Genomic DNA, 16,765 nt, shown 5'->3' on the forward strand with positions numbered 1-16,765 from the left:
TCCTCTGAGATGATGCAGCTAACTAAACTCACAATAAAATGCCTGAGAGGTCAATAAGAGCTGCTGGGTGCTCAGCACTTTTGAAACTCAGTCACTTATTTAGGTGACTAAGGTCACACTTCAGCAAGGAAGGTAAGCACATGACTAACTTTAAGCATGTAAGCAGTCCCAGTTTCAGTGGAACCACTCACATGTACTTAAAATTAGGCATGTGCTTATGTACCTTCAGGAGGGATTTAGGAGCCTAAATTTTAGGCTCCTAATTATTAAAGTATTGACCACAGATTTCCACTTTGTTCAACCTCTTTATTAATGATATGGATGATGGGATTAATTGCATCCTCAGCAAGTTCGCAGATGACACTAAACTAGGAGGAGAGGTAAATACGCTGAAGGGTAGGGATAGGATCCAGAGTGACCTAGACAAATTGGAGGATTGGGCCAAAAGAAATCTGATGAGTTTCAACAAGGACAAGTGCAGAGTCCTGCACTTAGGACGGAAGAATCCCATGCACTGCTACAGGCTGGGAACTGACTAGCTAAGCAGCAGTTCTGCAGAAAAGGACCTGGGGATTACAGTGGACGAGATGCTGGATATGAGTCAACAGTGTGCCCTTGTTGCAAGAAGGCCCATGGCATAATGGGCTGTATTAGTAGGAGCATTGCCAGCAGATTGAGGGAAGTGATTATTCCCCTCTATTCGGTACTGGTGAGGCCACATCTGGAGTATTGCATCCAGTTTTGGTGTTTCCCCTCCCCCCCAGAAGGAAAGTGGACAAACAGGAGAGAGTCCAGCGGAGGGCAATGGAAATGATTAGGGGGCTGGGGCACATGCCTTACAAGGAGAGGCTGAGGGAACAAGGGTTATTTAGTCTTCAGAAGAGAAGGGGGGGGATTGATAGCAGCCTTCAACTAACTGAAAGGGGGTTCCAAAGAGGATGGAGCTCGGCTGTTCTCAGTGGGGGCAGATGACAGAACAAGAAGCAATGGTCTCAAGTTGCAGTGTGGGAGGTCTAGGTTGGATATTAGGAAACACTATTTTGCTAGGTGGGCGGTGAAGCACTGGAATGGGTTACTTAGGGAGGTGGTGGAATCTCCTTCCTTAGAAGTTTTTAAGGCCTGGCTTGACAAAGCCCTGGCTGGGATGATTTAGTTGGTGTTGGTCCTGCTTTGAGCAGGGGATTGGACTAGATGACCTCCTGAGGTCCCTTCCAACCCTGATATTCTATGATTCTATGATTCCATCAGTGTTTGTTAGTATACAAGAATACTGTGTTCCAAAATCATCATATGCATAAACAAAATCACCATTTTTACACCTATATATGTAAACAAACTATACAGTTCAAAATGGAAGTGCAGTACATTAGAAACTGTTTAATATTACTGGGAATCTCTCTATAGGGTATAGTGTGGATTAAGAAAATCCTAATAAGCAAAACTGATTACTTTGTGGGAGAGGGGGGAAGGGGGGAGACAGAATCCCATCCCAAATGTAATTAATGAAATCTGTGAATATGGAGATGTAGTGAAAGGCTAACTAGATGTGCTTTGCAGTGCTCCTTGGAGGATCTTTCATCTTAATAACCACCTGTTACTGAGATCCCATAAAGTGCTCAGGTGATAGGCACAGTGTAAGAGCCTATATCACTAGGTTAAAAGGCACTTTAAATCTAAACCTGTTTTGGGGCTCGTAACATTTCCAAAGCTTTTCCTTTGAGGCTGAAGACTCACTCAGCCCAAAGTTCCCCATGAAGCTTGAGAAAAAGTAGGGCAGCAATTAAATAGAATACACACACACACACATATATATACACACAGCTAAATATGACTACGTTAAAAACTGTATCTTACATTTTGTAATTTGAATGGGATATAAATAGAGTGAGAACATATAAATCCAATGGACTCAAAAGGATACAATTTTATATAGCATACATATTTTCTTAAATTACACATAAAATTTGTGTGGGAAACACCAAAACTAAAATCTGTTTAAAACCTGTTAAATATTCTAGTAACAAAATCTCAGACACCCAAATTTACAGCATCAATAATAAATTAGCAAGTGCACTTGCAAATGAATATCCCAATCCTGACCTTTTGAGAAGCCACAAATGTAAGACTGTGGTGGGGCAGCTGCCCCATACAGACAGAAGAAGGGTTAAAGCAGCTTAGGGGAGGCTGCCCAGAACGTGGCCAATTAGAAGAGGGCTTATTGAGTCAGCCAATAGGGAGAAGACTTAGTGAAGCAGCCCATATAAGGCTGGCCCATATAAGAAAGGCTGCTAAGCAGAACAGAGGCAGACTCTCTCTGGAGAAGGGACGAGGACTGGGTGCCTGTAGGACGGGTGAGAGAGACAGCGCCATGGACAGAAAAGTGCTGAGCAGAGTCAAGGAGGAGAGGGAGTTCCAGCCTAACAGCTGCCAGACTGAGGCCCTGATACAAGGGTGGAGAAGGTGCTATGGCTGCAGGGAAGTGCCCCAGGGAAATGGATGGGGGGTAGGAGGAGGGGCAGTACGTGGCTGCCGGCTATATGATCCCTGGGCCGGTAACTGGAGTAGTGTGCAGGCCTGGGTCCACCCCTTTTGTGCCCCCCCACCCGCCACTGAGGGGAGTGGCCAATGCATGGACTGCAGTTTGCCACTGATGCGAGTGGCTAGACCAGAGACTGCAGTTTGCCACCGAGGCAACTGGTGGGACTGAGGACTGTTGGGTCCCCAGGAAGGTGGGGGCAGAGAACTGAATGGGGCACAGCCGAATGAGGACACTGCAGTCTGGGGAGCGACATGGGCCCTAGAGGTGGAGGCAAGAGTGATGACAGGCGAGACACCACTAGATGAGGACGCTCTGGTGAAATGAGAGCTAATTCTCAAGATGGCCAGCAGGAGGTGTCATGGGGTGCCACTTTATCACTTACAAGAGAGTAAGTTTGTTCATTTGTGTTTCCAAAATCAATCTCTTTAACATCAAGTACTAAAACAAATAGTTTTTTGGCCTTAACATATTCATCCCTCCAAATACATGTTAGTTTCTATAGAAAAATCTGCACATTTTTGAGCTGTAACTCTGACTATGGAGAGACTTCAAGACAATTACTAAAATGTGGAACAGCAGAAAAACAATTAGTTTTAATAGATGCTCAACTTCAAATGTCAAAATTGTGTCCGTGTTACTTGTAAACGTTTTATTGTGCACACCCACTGCATTTATCCCACTCTTTGCATTTACCACACAAAGTAAGCATGACCTCAATATAAAAAGAAAAGCAATAACATTATAAATCTCATTACTCGTTTTTTAGGTGAAAATCAGTCTAAAATTACCTCCATATCAATTCTGCAATGCCAACGAGCTAGCTGAAGTAGGATTTAGTTTACACAATTGTGTACGGTTATACCAGGGTACTGCTAAATGTTTAGGACCAGATTCTGCTACTCCAATTAAATAGTTTCAGGTAGACCCATTGATTTGATTGGGACGCTCAGGAGATGAGGGACTACAGCACAGGAGTAAAGATGTCGGGATCTGGCCCACAGTGGACAAAACAAAGACAAATCTAGTTCATTTTGGAAGGGTGTTAGCAGGATTCCTATCAGATTCTTTCTGAGCATTAATTGTCATTGGTACTGCCTGTTTTGGGGTTTTTGGTTTTGTTTTTAATCTATAGCAATTAAGCCAACACCCCTCCCCACACTGTACTCTTTCAAGTACAAGACCAGTTTTGAAGAATTGTTAAATCATCTTATATAGGCCTCTGCACTGTGCATTTAAAACAAAGAATGTAAGGTAGGGGCATACAGGATCTGGCAAAGAAGCACCTGGAGCAAAATGTCTGCAAGATCCCTTCCTAATAAAGCAGAGAAATGAAAAGTGACAAAACAAAAACAATGCCATATTTCTTGTAGACAAAAGGGAAGTGCGTTTTCAAGAGCTCTACCTGGAGTCACAATTATAGCAGCTGTACCACCTAACCTCTATCAGTCATAATCTAGAACAGTGCCACTTTCTATTAACCAAGCAATAGAGAAACTAAAATTACTTATACTAGTGTATGTGAGTCACTCAGCTTGCTCCAATGCATTCTGATGACTTAATTAGGTAGATAGTGTAGCACATGTGGTTTTCTAGTCAAGTTCATCACAAAGGCCAGATCATCAAAGCACAATAGTTGTGTGCTCTACAGCTAGATTAAAAATACGGATTTCTTCATTAAGTGTCTTGAAGCTGACTGTGCCTCCTGGTTTGTCGCCATCTATTCAGACAATTAAATAAAGCCTCATGCTGGAAAACCAAAGCTAATAAAAGAACCGCAAATTGAAGTACAGCTGGCAATCTTTTTATTTATTAAGTCCTCAGTGTACACTGTGACAATCTCTAGAAGGCAAGGCACGTGCTGGGATTTTTTTCTTTAATATTTGTCCTCTTTCAAGGCGTGACATTTCCACTGATAGGATTTGCAAACCTTTGTCATCTGCACAAAAAGGCAAAGAATAAACAAAGGTCACCTCTTAAAGCCAAGAAACATGAAACAATCAACGAACTTTGAAAAAAAATGTTTGTGTCAATCAAAAAAGAAAAAGTATGATGAGCAGTAAAACTACTCCTGAAAGAATGATCTGGCATGTGTCAGATAAAATTCCAGTTTAAATATATTATTCCAAAGCAGAAGTTAGAGCTACATATTTCTACTTCTGTCAACAGGGCTGACAAGGAAAAGAGAGAGATCAGTGGGTAGAAGATTAAGTTCTGGTCAAAGTGAAGGGAGGGAGGAGAAACCAGTTTATCCAACAAAATCTACAATGCAGACGTTTAGAATTCGGTGAATGTTAGCTAACCATAGCATAATATACAAGACATTTACTACATAGTTTTTATTTTCTAGTGGTATGAAATAATCATCTCTTCTGCTCTTCACCACAAAGCCAGCATCACATGAATGATGCAGAATGACATATGATATTTATCTGATGGCACAGATTGCATTGCATTATGGAAGACTATAACATTCATAATTTAAACATGGCGAATAAATAATACAGTTCAAATAAATGCAAAATCTTTAAAGATATTTTGTTAAAAATGCTGAGTCAAAACCTCTCTCTCAATTAAGAAGGAAAACCCCTTTCATGAGAAACCACACTTTTCTAAAGTGAAGTCATAATTCACCTATATGCATACAGGAAGTACCTACAACAATTAAAACAGCTTCCTTTTTCAATCCCCTACCCTTGCTCCCCCTCAATTATTCAATCTTCTAAAAAAAAATTTTTTTAGATAAAATTCTCCCTCATAGGTCACAGCTATATTTGGAAATTTGAAAATAAAATTTTATCGGTCAACTCTGAGCTATTTAAGCATGGAGGAAAAAAAAAAAACCCACACACTTTGCCCTTCTATTCTAATCTGGGATAAAATCCTGGCCCCACTAAAATCAAAGGCAAAACTCCTATTGACGTCATTAGGGGCAGGATTTCTCTGACAATTAAATGCTGAATGGTAGAAACTTCAAACTTGACTTGCTTCGTAGGTATTATGGAACCTTAAGAAGCTAGCTAAATTTGAAGAAAATCAGATCAGTACTTTTAATTTAAAGATATGGGCACTCGATGCATTAAACTCCTACTGTCTTTACAAAATACCTTGATAAATTTTTGTTAAAATGCTTTAGTTTGGGATTATGAAGATGTACCTCACTCAAATTAGTAAAATTCATGGAAAAACAAAAAATTGAATACTTTCCATGTGGAACTTGGGAACTTGCCAACAGTACAGCCATGTTAAGGTTGCCCTTCTAGAGGCCCTTCTTCATATTTAAAAGGACCAGCTAGCAGGAAAGCATGAGGTGAAAGGGTAATTGCCTACTTGGGAAAGGAGGATGGACCATCAACTTTCTGAAAGCCAAGGATCTCGCTGGCAGACACAGTGAGGTTTTCTGAGCTTGGTATCCCATGTATTTGAGCTAGTTATATAATAGCAAAATAAGGTCATTATGTTGGTAGAATAAAAATCCACATCTATTATGGACATTGGTGGTCTCCTGCTCTTAAGGTTTGTCATCCAAATTGTCATAGGGATGCATTTGCTAATACTCATAATAATGATTCTCTACTCCACCACCTAACTTATTCAACTTGTAAGCATCACATGATGAAGAGCTCCATCTCAAGGAATTCATAAAAGCATATGAAGAGGTCTCAGCTAAAGTAGCTTCACTTAGATGCTTCAGCTCTTAACTACACATTGGAGAGAGTCACCAGGACAAGAAGTGTACACAGATACAACAGAGGTAATGCAATGGTTGAGGCCAAGTGGTGGCCATTTCATTTTTAACCTTCCCCCCAAAATAAACTTTTCCCTTGAACTATTTCATGCTCAAATCTCAGCACCAAGGTAATTTGGAAAGTTTGATCAAAATCTGTTCAGTCATTTTAGAGCCAAGCAAGTGTGAAATAAGTATAAATTGTTTTATAAAAAGTGACAATGTCAATTTTTATGAAAGAGGTGGATAGAGATCTTATGTCATGGATCCATTTTTCAAGATACCCACATAAGTGTTCTAGGTTAATACAGAGATTACAAAATTGGTTGTCAAAAGGTAGTATGCACACATTAGACAAAGTATCAGATCCAGATAGCAAAATCACAAATTTGAGAAGGAAGTGCCAAAGGAAATCAGCAAACCCTTAAATTGTATTTTTCAATTCACCAGCTCAGAATCCTGAGGACTAGAAATCAGTAAATATAATGCTACTTTAAAATGCTAGTTTAAAAAGATGAATTATAAACTAATAAGATTAAAAATGCCTGTGGGGGAAAATCCTGGAAGCCACTGTAAATGATATGGTGATAGAACAACTAAAAAAACCTCCTTTTCTAAGTAAAGAAAAAAGAAAGTTATAGGAAAGAAAGTAAAATGAAAAAGTTATGCATTGATGATGAACTATGAGTCTCAAAGGTGAACTAAAAGTACACACCAAATAATTTGCTAAAAGGAATAGAACTTTCTAGTTATTGACATTACTTAATTATGACCATCTCTAATGGGGTCATCTCTTTGATGAAAGATCTGATTTACGAGTGAGATACTGTCATTGGCTGCAGTCAAGAATATAGGAAGTTTTCTTGAACATTAGAAAAGTGGCTCACACTCACCCCAGTGGGACACATTTCACAAGGTCATATTTTGTTGTTTTGCCTGATTTCTCCAGAACAAAAGCTATTGTCCAGCTGAAATAATGGATTGGTGTGTCTATTTACATATTATAAAGAAAATTCCAAAGCAACAACTACCTTTTTGAGAGCATTGAGAGCAATGAAAATCAGAATTACATTTAAAAAAAAAAGTTTCAGTTTGCTTATTTATCATAAAAGTGTCTGGTGACTTCTACAAAAACTACTCAACCTGCCCTTGGCTTTATTTCCTCACATTTCTTCTACTGCAGGGGGTGGAGGCAAGGGGATTCCATCTCTCCCTCCTGCCCTCAATAAAAGCTACAGAGAATTCAACTACAGAAATCCACCAGTCATAGGAGCCATTAGAAGCAAGTGCCAATCCACAAAGTCCTGTGTCTCTATGCTGGATGCAGGTCGGAGAGAATGTCATGGGGAACAGTAGTGGTCTGTGCAGCCCCACAGAGCTTAAACCCCACACAGCAGAACGTGTTCTGCAGGATCAGAAGGAAAGAAAGAGCATGTCAAGGAACAGGCATTCCCTCCTTCCACAACTCCCTGTGGTAAGGGCTGGATACAAAGCCCAGGAGGTCAGTTGAAGAGTTTCCATTGGCATAATGGGTTTTGGATCAGGCCCTAAATCTGCAGCTTTTTGATCCCCTCTGGACAAAAACTGATAGGCGCACTTAGACTTAAATTATTATTATTCTACTACAATAAGAGTTTTTTTGTCCTTTTTAGATCATGTCAGTGTTTTGTTGTAGCTGTCTTGCTAATGTAATATCTGGTAACGTTAAAACATTTCAGTTACGTAACTAATTTTATAATGTGTTTTAGATGTATTTGTTGTTCTGCTTTGCATTTGTTTTAGTTAATATCTAGTTTTCCTAGATCAATGCACTTACAAATGAACAAGTTATCTAATTTTTAAACAAATACAGCACCTAAGAGAAAAAAAAATCACATTTTTGTCATATAATTTTCAAACCCATGTTCAGTGAAGAGGTGGCATGGCAGAGATACTATATGCCTCAGGAGACAAGCAGAATGGAATTGAGAGTGTATTTTATATGTGAATTAGAGGTAAGATGTAATGACACAGGATGAAAGGCTCAGCAGTGATTTTAATAAAGGCAGGAGACAGTACTTCCCTGTGGACTCTATATGCAAAGGAGTGAGACTCAACTAGAATATGTGAAAAGATTCGACAAAAAGCAGGAATAAATGTTTCAAAGTTGTGAGATTTCTATTAAAATTCATCTGCATTTTATTGAAGTAGAGAATTCTAACTCCAAGACTAACATTTCTGTGAGTTGACCACATGCCATTACAACAACAAATATCTGGGACAATTTCCTATCTTGTGATATAAAGTATTACAGGATAAAGAACTGAAGGGCTCCATTAAAAAAGGTCTTTCCTTTAAAAAAGAGTTGTACATATTATAAGGCAATTAAAACAATGTGGTTAGCATCTGTCTAAAAGTAATTTCATTGCTCCTGATATTTTGAAATTGTGGTTAGATTTTTATTTCGATATAATGAATAACCCACTTGATTTTGCAATCTCCAGGGTACTTGCAGTTTTAATTGCTATCCTTTATTATGTGCTTTTTAGCAATCCTCAAAAAAGAGCAGTTATCTATGGCTCTAATACTGTTGAAATATGAAGAAGAGTTCCAGAGAAGAATTACTGCTTTTATGCCCCCCTCCCTTTTTTAAATAAGGGGGAGAAGTTTGTGATTTTGCACCAATCTCTTTCTTTGAATTATTTTAAAAAAAATCTAAGTAAAAGACCTGAAGCAAAGCAAAATGAATGGGATGAACTCCTGAAAGAAAAATCTTGCTTTTTTTTTTGATCCTGTGCGATAATTGCAGTTCTGGCCTGCTGCCAGTGAGGCTGAACACACTATGATGTCTGGCCAAGTAAAGTAATCTCTTGGTTCAGATCTGAAGTCTGTGATGAAAATTACAAAGCAGAGACAAAATCAAAATGCCACCTGTGATTTTATGCTAAAACTAATTTGATGGAAAGAGCAACACAATGCAAACAGCCTTTTTAACAGAGTCTAACGTCTGACTAGATTGAAACCAATCTTAATAGATGGAGATAGGTATTGTGAAAATAAGTTGGGCTCTGCAGATGTTCTTTTTAAACTGGCAGTCTGCTTCTGTCTGACAGGTAAATTGCTCTGAAATGATGTTTGAAGTCTGAGGTCAAACTTTTTAAGACAAGAATTTTAAACTAATATACTTTTTCTGGAATCTTTATTCCCTTGCTAGACTATTCAATATGTACTAAACAAAAGTAATCTATATTTCTTCATTTCCTCTCCATATACCATATGCACTATAGGTCTAGAAACTTATAAAGAGGTGGTTTGTTTTTTTTACTGTCTCCCCCCGCCCCCCCCCTCAGGAGTCTACATTGGAGTTGGTTGCTATAGAAGTAGTTGTCCAACTGCAACAATCTCAGCAATAATCCAGAATTGAATCATTGACCTCTTAAATTGAAAATGTAAGAAATAATCATGATACATTGCAAGAACTCTGATTAGCTTACATGGAGCCAATGGGGTTACTCAGCTCATTTGCTTGTCATTAATATCTAGAAACAGATTATCTAACAAGGAGTTTATTGCCTATATAACTGTGTATGGTGTAAAAATGAACAAAGGGAAATATTGCAGTTTTGTTGTACTATTATAAATGTTTTTTAGAAAGTGAGGAATTTCTTGAGAGATGTTCCCATTTTTCAATTTCATTGACTTTGAATCTGGCCCTGTGTGCATTGTGCAGGCACCATAATATAACATGCCTATACTGTAATATTAGCAATCATATCCAGGATAGCACTGTCAGAATCAGTGTAATTTAGACACTTATCGGTAAAATAAAGTTTAAAAAAGCATCACTATCACTTTCTTTTGTGAACTGCTGTTGGTGCCATTACTATTTATAGTAAAGTTCAATGCCATATTTCTATTTTATTTTATTTATAATGTTGTACATTGAAGAAAGAAAGAGTATACCAGTTAGAGCAGCTAACAATGTAGATGGTCTGAATCTCATTTGCTAGATTTTGCTTCATATATGTTGTCCCATCCAAAATTCAAGGCTCATGTGGAGTATTAATCAAGTATGACAGCACAGGATTTACTGAGCTCTCACGAAATAGCATAAACTGTATTTCTGTAACTGTGCTAAAGAGTAGAGTAGAACCTCAGAGTTACAAACATCAGAGTTAAGAACTGATCAGTCAACCACACACCTCATTTGGAACCAGTACACAATCAGGCAGCAGCAGAGACAAAAATAAACAAATAAATAAAAGCAAATGCAGTACAGTACTGTGTTTAAATGTAAACTACTAAAAATAAAGGGAAAGTTTAAAAAATATTTGACAAGAGAAGGAAAATGGTTATGTGCTTGTTTCATTTAAATTAGTATAGTTAAAAGCAGCATTTTTCTTCTGCATAGTAAAATTTCAAAGCTGTAAAGTCAATATTCAGTTGTAAACTTTTTAAAGAACAACCATAATGTTTTGTTCAGAGTTACGGACATTTCAGAATTACGAACAAACTCCATTCCCAAGCATGCTTAACTGTTATATATTCTCTTTAGGAGACTTATCAGAAGAAAGTGTTTCTAACTTCACTGTAAACAATGGTAACTAGATGGAGTGTAAGCACAGTGCATTTTGGCAATTAACTTATAGTATATATTTGTATTTCAGCTATTTCATATTTTCAGTACTTTGCTATTTCTTTTCTTCAGTGATGTTTTCTATGGATTTAGTATTCTCTTTGATCTTCACGTTCACTTCTGCACTTAGCTTTTTTTTTTTCTTTCTCCACTGCCCCAGCAGTGTTAATCAAAGGAATCCTTTACCAAGCCTCCTTAACCTTCTGGTAACTATATCTTAAGGCCACTCCTTACATATTTTCTTTCATATTCTAAAAGAGCAATTCAGTGCCACATAGACCCTAGAGTTCTCACTAAACTCTGAACTTTAGAAATATAGACATGCACAGAGAAACATTCACACCAACATAAAATAAATGTTGAAGAACAAAGATGCATATAGCTATTCAGAGTAAATTAAAATAAGTAAGTACCTACCTGGAATAATCTGACCCAGTAACTGGTGGGACCTGGACAGGCTGAGTACAGCTACAATGACAAAAAAAGGATAATATTCCCATTTCATGATGTTTCCTTCCTTGCATTACACCAGCTCAGCAGCATTTAAGTGTTATCTGCAACAAAAGTGGAAAGAAGGTGGACTAAGATGACAATTTATAGTCATTGGCAATTTGGAAGAGCTTTAAAACACTTTTAGCCTAGTACATCCCTGTCAAATTCACTATTTCAATATAGTTCTTTATTCAAGCACTTTTGATTCTTTGTAATAAATAGTTGGTCGTAAAAAATTATGAATGGACATGAATCCACATACTACAGCAGACCAGGCACCAACAGTGGCAGATGCACTGAAGGAAGGCATGAGAAACCCCACAATAGACAATGTATGATTATTTAATGCTGTTGGCTGGCCAAGCTAATGTATAAACTGTATATGAGAACTTAAGCACATACATAAAAATCTTTCTGAATTTAGGGTTAAATCAACCCCTACTCAGGAAAGCACTTAAAACACATGCTTAACTTTAAGCATATACTCGAATCTCTTAAGTAACACACATGCATGACTGCTTTTCTTAGGTAGGGTTTGTTGAATAAGGGCTGTTGGGATCAATCTTGCCAACGTACTGAGTACTCTGACTAGATTCAGCAAAGCGCTTAATTATGAAAAGGCAAAACACCCACTGGCTTCTATGATGCAGGATCCACTCCTGGTGGAATTCTGAGCTAAAAAAATTAAGAATTCTGCACACGGTATTTTAAAATTCTGCATATTTTGTCCATATAACACAATATAATCACACCAGTTTCAATTATTTTGGTAATTTCATATTTCAAAATACCTGTCAGCAAGTATGTCTGACTATAGAGACAACAAAAAAGATTTCCCCAGGAGTAGAGAGTTAAAGAAACCCCTATGACAAATATGGCTACACTTGAGAGTTGCAGTGCTGGTGGAGGCTTTCCAGCGCTGCAATTAGTAACTGTCCACACCTGCAGGGCACATCCAGCGCTGCAACTCCCTGGCTGCAGCGCTGGCTGTACACCTGGGTCTGCTTGGGGTATAACGATTGCAGCGCTGGTGCTACTGCGCTGCTCGTAAAGTGTGGCCACACACCAGCACTGTTATTGGCCTCCAGGGTATTAGGAGATATCCCAGAATGCTTTTAACTAAATTACTCTCTTTGTTTTGTTATGATGCCTCTCTTTGTTTTGTTGTGAACTCGGGGCTCCGGGAGCTGCTTATCTAAAAAACAAACACAGCTCTTGTTTGCCGTGATCAATCTGTAACTGACTGTGAACAATCAATTGAGATAACCCACTACCTTGCTGTGAATGAGGCAGGCAGGGGGATGAGTGTTTGCTTGAGGAGAGAAACAGTGGGGGAGGGGCGGAGAAAGGGAGTCATTGGAGCAGCTGCTTATCTGGTCTGCAGGCTGTTTGCAGTTAAGAGTAAGGGGTTGGAGAAATTTTCAGATTTTGCAAGGCAGGGAGCTGATACACAGTGTCGGCTCCAAAAATCCACTCTCTCTCTCTCCCCCGGTCCCTGTCACACTGCACCCCATCCCCCTCTTTTGAAAAGCATGCTGCTGCCACTTGAACGCTGGGATAGCTGCCCATAATGCATCACTCCCAACAGCGCTGTAAATGCTGCAAATGTGGCCACACTGCAGCACTGGTAGCTGTGAGTGTGGCCACACACCAGCGTTTTCCCTACACAGCTGTACAAACACAGCTGTAACTCCCAGCGCTGCACACCTCCAAGTGTAGCCATACCCTCAGTTCCTGTTTCTCTGTTATGCTTTTGTTAGGTGCCTCAGTCTGGGTGTGTCACATGTGCCAGCTGGGAACACCTTGGGGGGAAAACTTGGCCACTCTGGTCTTTTAGTCAATACTTGTTTTTTTGCCCTGTCCCTGTAGGATTACTATATTTCAAGTTCCCAGAGAGACGACACTACTGGGGGGAGGGTGAGAGGGAAGGGGACCTGGATGGGGAGTATAGTTAGGGGGTGCTGAGGTGTGTGTGTGTACTGGGAAAAGGTATTTGTTGGGTGCTGGAGGCTCCTCCCTGGTCTAGACACCCACACCCCCTCTACGCCCATAGCCCAGCTGCAGGCTCTGCACCACATAGCTTCATTACTATCCCACTGGTATATGTGGTACTTCCTCACCCTTTGGATCTGTATTTCAAATGAGCTCTCTCTGGAAAACACACACAGCCAGCCTTTCAGGTACAACAATGAAGAAGCCAGACAGTGCTAATCGTTCATCAACAAAGATAATGGGCTGTGGAATAGCTTAACCTTCCTGTAAATGTTTCGTCTAGCCTGTAAGTAATGGCTGCTATGAATCTGCAAGGACATGTGACCAGACCACATGGCCCTGAGCTCCATTTTGGGTACCTGTATTTTTCCCACAAACTGGGAACCAGGTTTGAAACAAAGGGTTCCTGCCATATGGAAAAGCTATATAAGACAGGAAGTGACATCATCAGTTGTTCTTTACTTCCCCATAACTCAACACCTGAGAGAAGCTCCAAAAGAAAATGACTTGGAACAGGGGTGGGGAGCCCAATCTGCAAAGCAAATGTAGCTTGCGTCTTGAGAATCTGCAAGCCTGTTTGTATCATCAGTCAGGGTGAGAAATTCCTAATTTATAGCCAGCCTTTCTAGTATTTTAGGCTTAGTTTGTAGTTTTGTTTATTTACTAGGTAATCTGTGCTTTGATCTATCTGCTATCACTTAAAATCTATCCTTTTTAGTTAATAAACTTGTTTTTGCTTTATCTAAACCAGTGTACCTTTGAATGCAGTGTCTGGGGAAAAATCTCAATTTGGTTAATACAAGCGTACTGTGCATATCCTTCCCACATCGAGGGGAGGACAAACTTTATGAGCTTACATTGTACAGATGCTTGTGCAGTGCAAGATGGTACAATTTTGGGTTTATGCTCCAGCAAGGGTGCAGGGTGGAGGAGCTGGGAAATTAGCAGCTGTCTCCTCCCTATCTTTGAGTAAAGCACTCAGGTAGCTCAGTTTGGGTGTGTGTGTTGCCACCTGCTGTCATGTTGGGTGACCTCAAGGCCTGAAGAGGCTGAGAGTCACCAATAGAGCAGTGGCAGATTACAGGGGCACACCGGTTCCCACAGCTCTCAAACTGCACCCGAGGGGTGACAACTCATCACAACACAGAAAAAAACGAATTTTGTGAAGCCTGTTTGTAGGGAGCAGATCTGTTGAGTAAAATGTACATATTTTAGTGTCACTTTTTTTTTAAACCATAACTACAAGTTCAAGGCTGTTCACAACCCCACACACTTCTTAAAATTATTTCGCTCTGTCTACAATCCTAGTCAATCTTAAACTCGTGTTCTCTCTCCATAGCATTTTTTTCCTACATCTCACACTCACCCTTTTGTGCCCCTTTTCACACCAAGCCCTATTTTTAGGAGGATCTTTTACTTCCTGATCACCAAGTAACACTCTATCATCTCTTTCAAATTCCTTCTTAAAAAATGAGGATTTTTTTCATGTGTCCCAGGTTGACCAAATCAATTCTTTCTGTTTGAATCTTTTATTTCATATATTGTACTATCTCTGAGGTAAGGGTTATGCCCTTTGTGACCAGGATGCCATGTTTTAGGAATTTTGCAAGTTGTAAAATGTCCACATTTGCTTTATCATTGTCAATCATTGACTTTAATGGGAGCAGGATGGTGCTCAAATGTAAAATATACAAGTGGAGCTGAAGTAGGCAGGAATATCATGCTCAACCAGTAAGTGGAGCTTGTGATATCTTAATTATGTTAGTTCTTGCTTTTCTAACACTATTGTCAATTCTGCTAGTTACATGCATTTTTTAAACTCAGATTTTTCACTCAAAAACTATACAAATACAAGCCAACATTCATTACAGAGGAAAAAATAACCTTTCTGTAAGTCACTTTTTCAATCTGCAGAGTCATTATTTTCCATTACTAGCCTCAATCCCACCAATATATATTTAAAGAATAGTCAAAAAGCCTGAAAAATAGCTAATTCAGCACTGGGTATTTTCACTACAATCTTATTTGAGGATATTACCAAAAAATTTGAAAGGAAGTTTAAAAAAAAATGAATATTTCCAGTTTGTCTCTCTCTCTTTCTTACATTTGCTGTATCTGTGCTGCTGCTACCATGACAACCAGCAGTGAAAGCAATTCTGTTCCTCCCTCCCTCTCCTGCCCTTCCCCACCTGTGGCAGAAGTGCTCACTTTGGTCCTGCTATCATGACCGCACGCAATACTCATACTCCTTTCTCTCCTGAGCAGAACACAAAAACATTCCTCCACTTCCCTCCCCACCTTCTCCATCACTGCCATGAAATCTAGTGTCATGAGCACGCCTACTCCTCACTCCCTCTCCCACCTGGCTTACTACCTCCAGCAGAGGCCAACTGGTAATAAACAAGTACAAATGTGAAGCCAGCCTCAACTGCATAATGACAGGGACAAGCTACCTGCTTCCCAGTAAAAAAGGGTTAATTCCAGCTCATCATTTTGTCTTGCACAAGTTTTCAGAGAAAGGGTGATGAAGCTGCTTGGGGGAAGAAATGGGTAGACTACTTGCCAAGTAGTGCCCCAAACCAAGTCTCATAGGACTGTGATGAACCCTAGGCTAGGGAGTTTTCATGTTTACTCACTGATAGCAGCTGCTTAAAGATAGCGCTTTACAATTATCTACCTTTGTCAAGCGCTCCAGGATTTTTCCCAATGAAAGTATATTTATCCCTGTTTTACAGGTTGGCATAGCGTTCTTACATGATTTGCTAAATGCCAGTCATTGAATCAAAGACAGAAAAGGGAATTTCTCAAACCCAGGCCTCAGTATTCCAGTGCTCTATTCTAGCCACTATATAGTGCTATTGCATCACTATGTAAAACCATTTACAAAGTTGGCTTTCAGTTCCTAATTTCCACAACCATGCATCCCACTCTAAAGAGGAAATGTCAGTGCCTCAATCAAATTTTGGGGGATCCTACTTTAAGTGAGGCAATGTCTTCCACTAGACAAAGTCTCACATTTATTTTGGGTGTCATGAGTCTAGAATGAAATGGGGTTACATTTCATGTCCACATGAAGGAATTATTGCACTAGTACTTGATGCAACATCACATGATGATGTGGAGTGTAGTACCCTCAACCAAGACCAACTTGCCTCGAAGATTCAAAAGCCAAAAGCAAATATTGATCCTTTTCTGTTATATGGCTATCTACACAAAGTGGGTTGTATTAGTATGAGTCCTATACCTAACAAACTCCTGAATTGCTTGTCTTCAGACAGGCACACAATTCTCCTGAAATCAATGGGAGTTGGAATGTGTATCTTGAGGGCAGAATTTAGCCTGTGGAGCAGAAAGATTGTAAGCAATGTTCATTTTCCTTGATTTATTTTAGTGCAAATGCACA

At 39.4% G+C, this 16,765-nt stretch overlaps 1 protein-coding gene across 17 annotated transcripts in view; it reads right to left on the reverse strand.

Annotated features, from left to right (window-relative positions):
* Positions 1–16,765, reverse strand: part of ROBO1 (roundabout guidance receptor 1) — a 1,025,913-nt gene that overhangs the window by 858,305 nt on the left and 150,843 nt on the right. For 15 of the 17 annotated variants that reach the window (XM_039532354.1, XM_039532376.1, XM_039532316.1 and 12 more), the window contains one exon: positions 11,296–11,432. In XM_039532354.1, the coding sequence (XP_039388288.1) occupies positions 11,296–11,383 (88 nt within the window). In that variant the 5' untranslated portion in view covers positions 11,384–11,432. Of the gene's footprint in view, positions 1–11,295; positions 11,433–12,161; positions 12,218–16,606; positions 16,702–16,765 lie in introns of those variants that run through there. The other 2 variants (XM_039532300.1, XM_039532348.1) reach the window with 2 other exon arrangements.

The sequence above is a fragment of the Mauremys reevesii genome, linkage group 1 (assembly GCF_016161935.1).
Source record: "Mauremys reevesii isolate NIE-2019 linkage group 1, ASM1616193v1, whole genome shotgun sequence".
NCBI lineage: Eukaryota > Metazoa > Chordata > Testudines > Geoemydidae > Mauremys > Mauremys reevesii.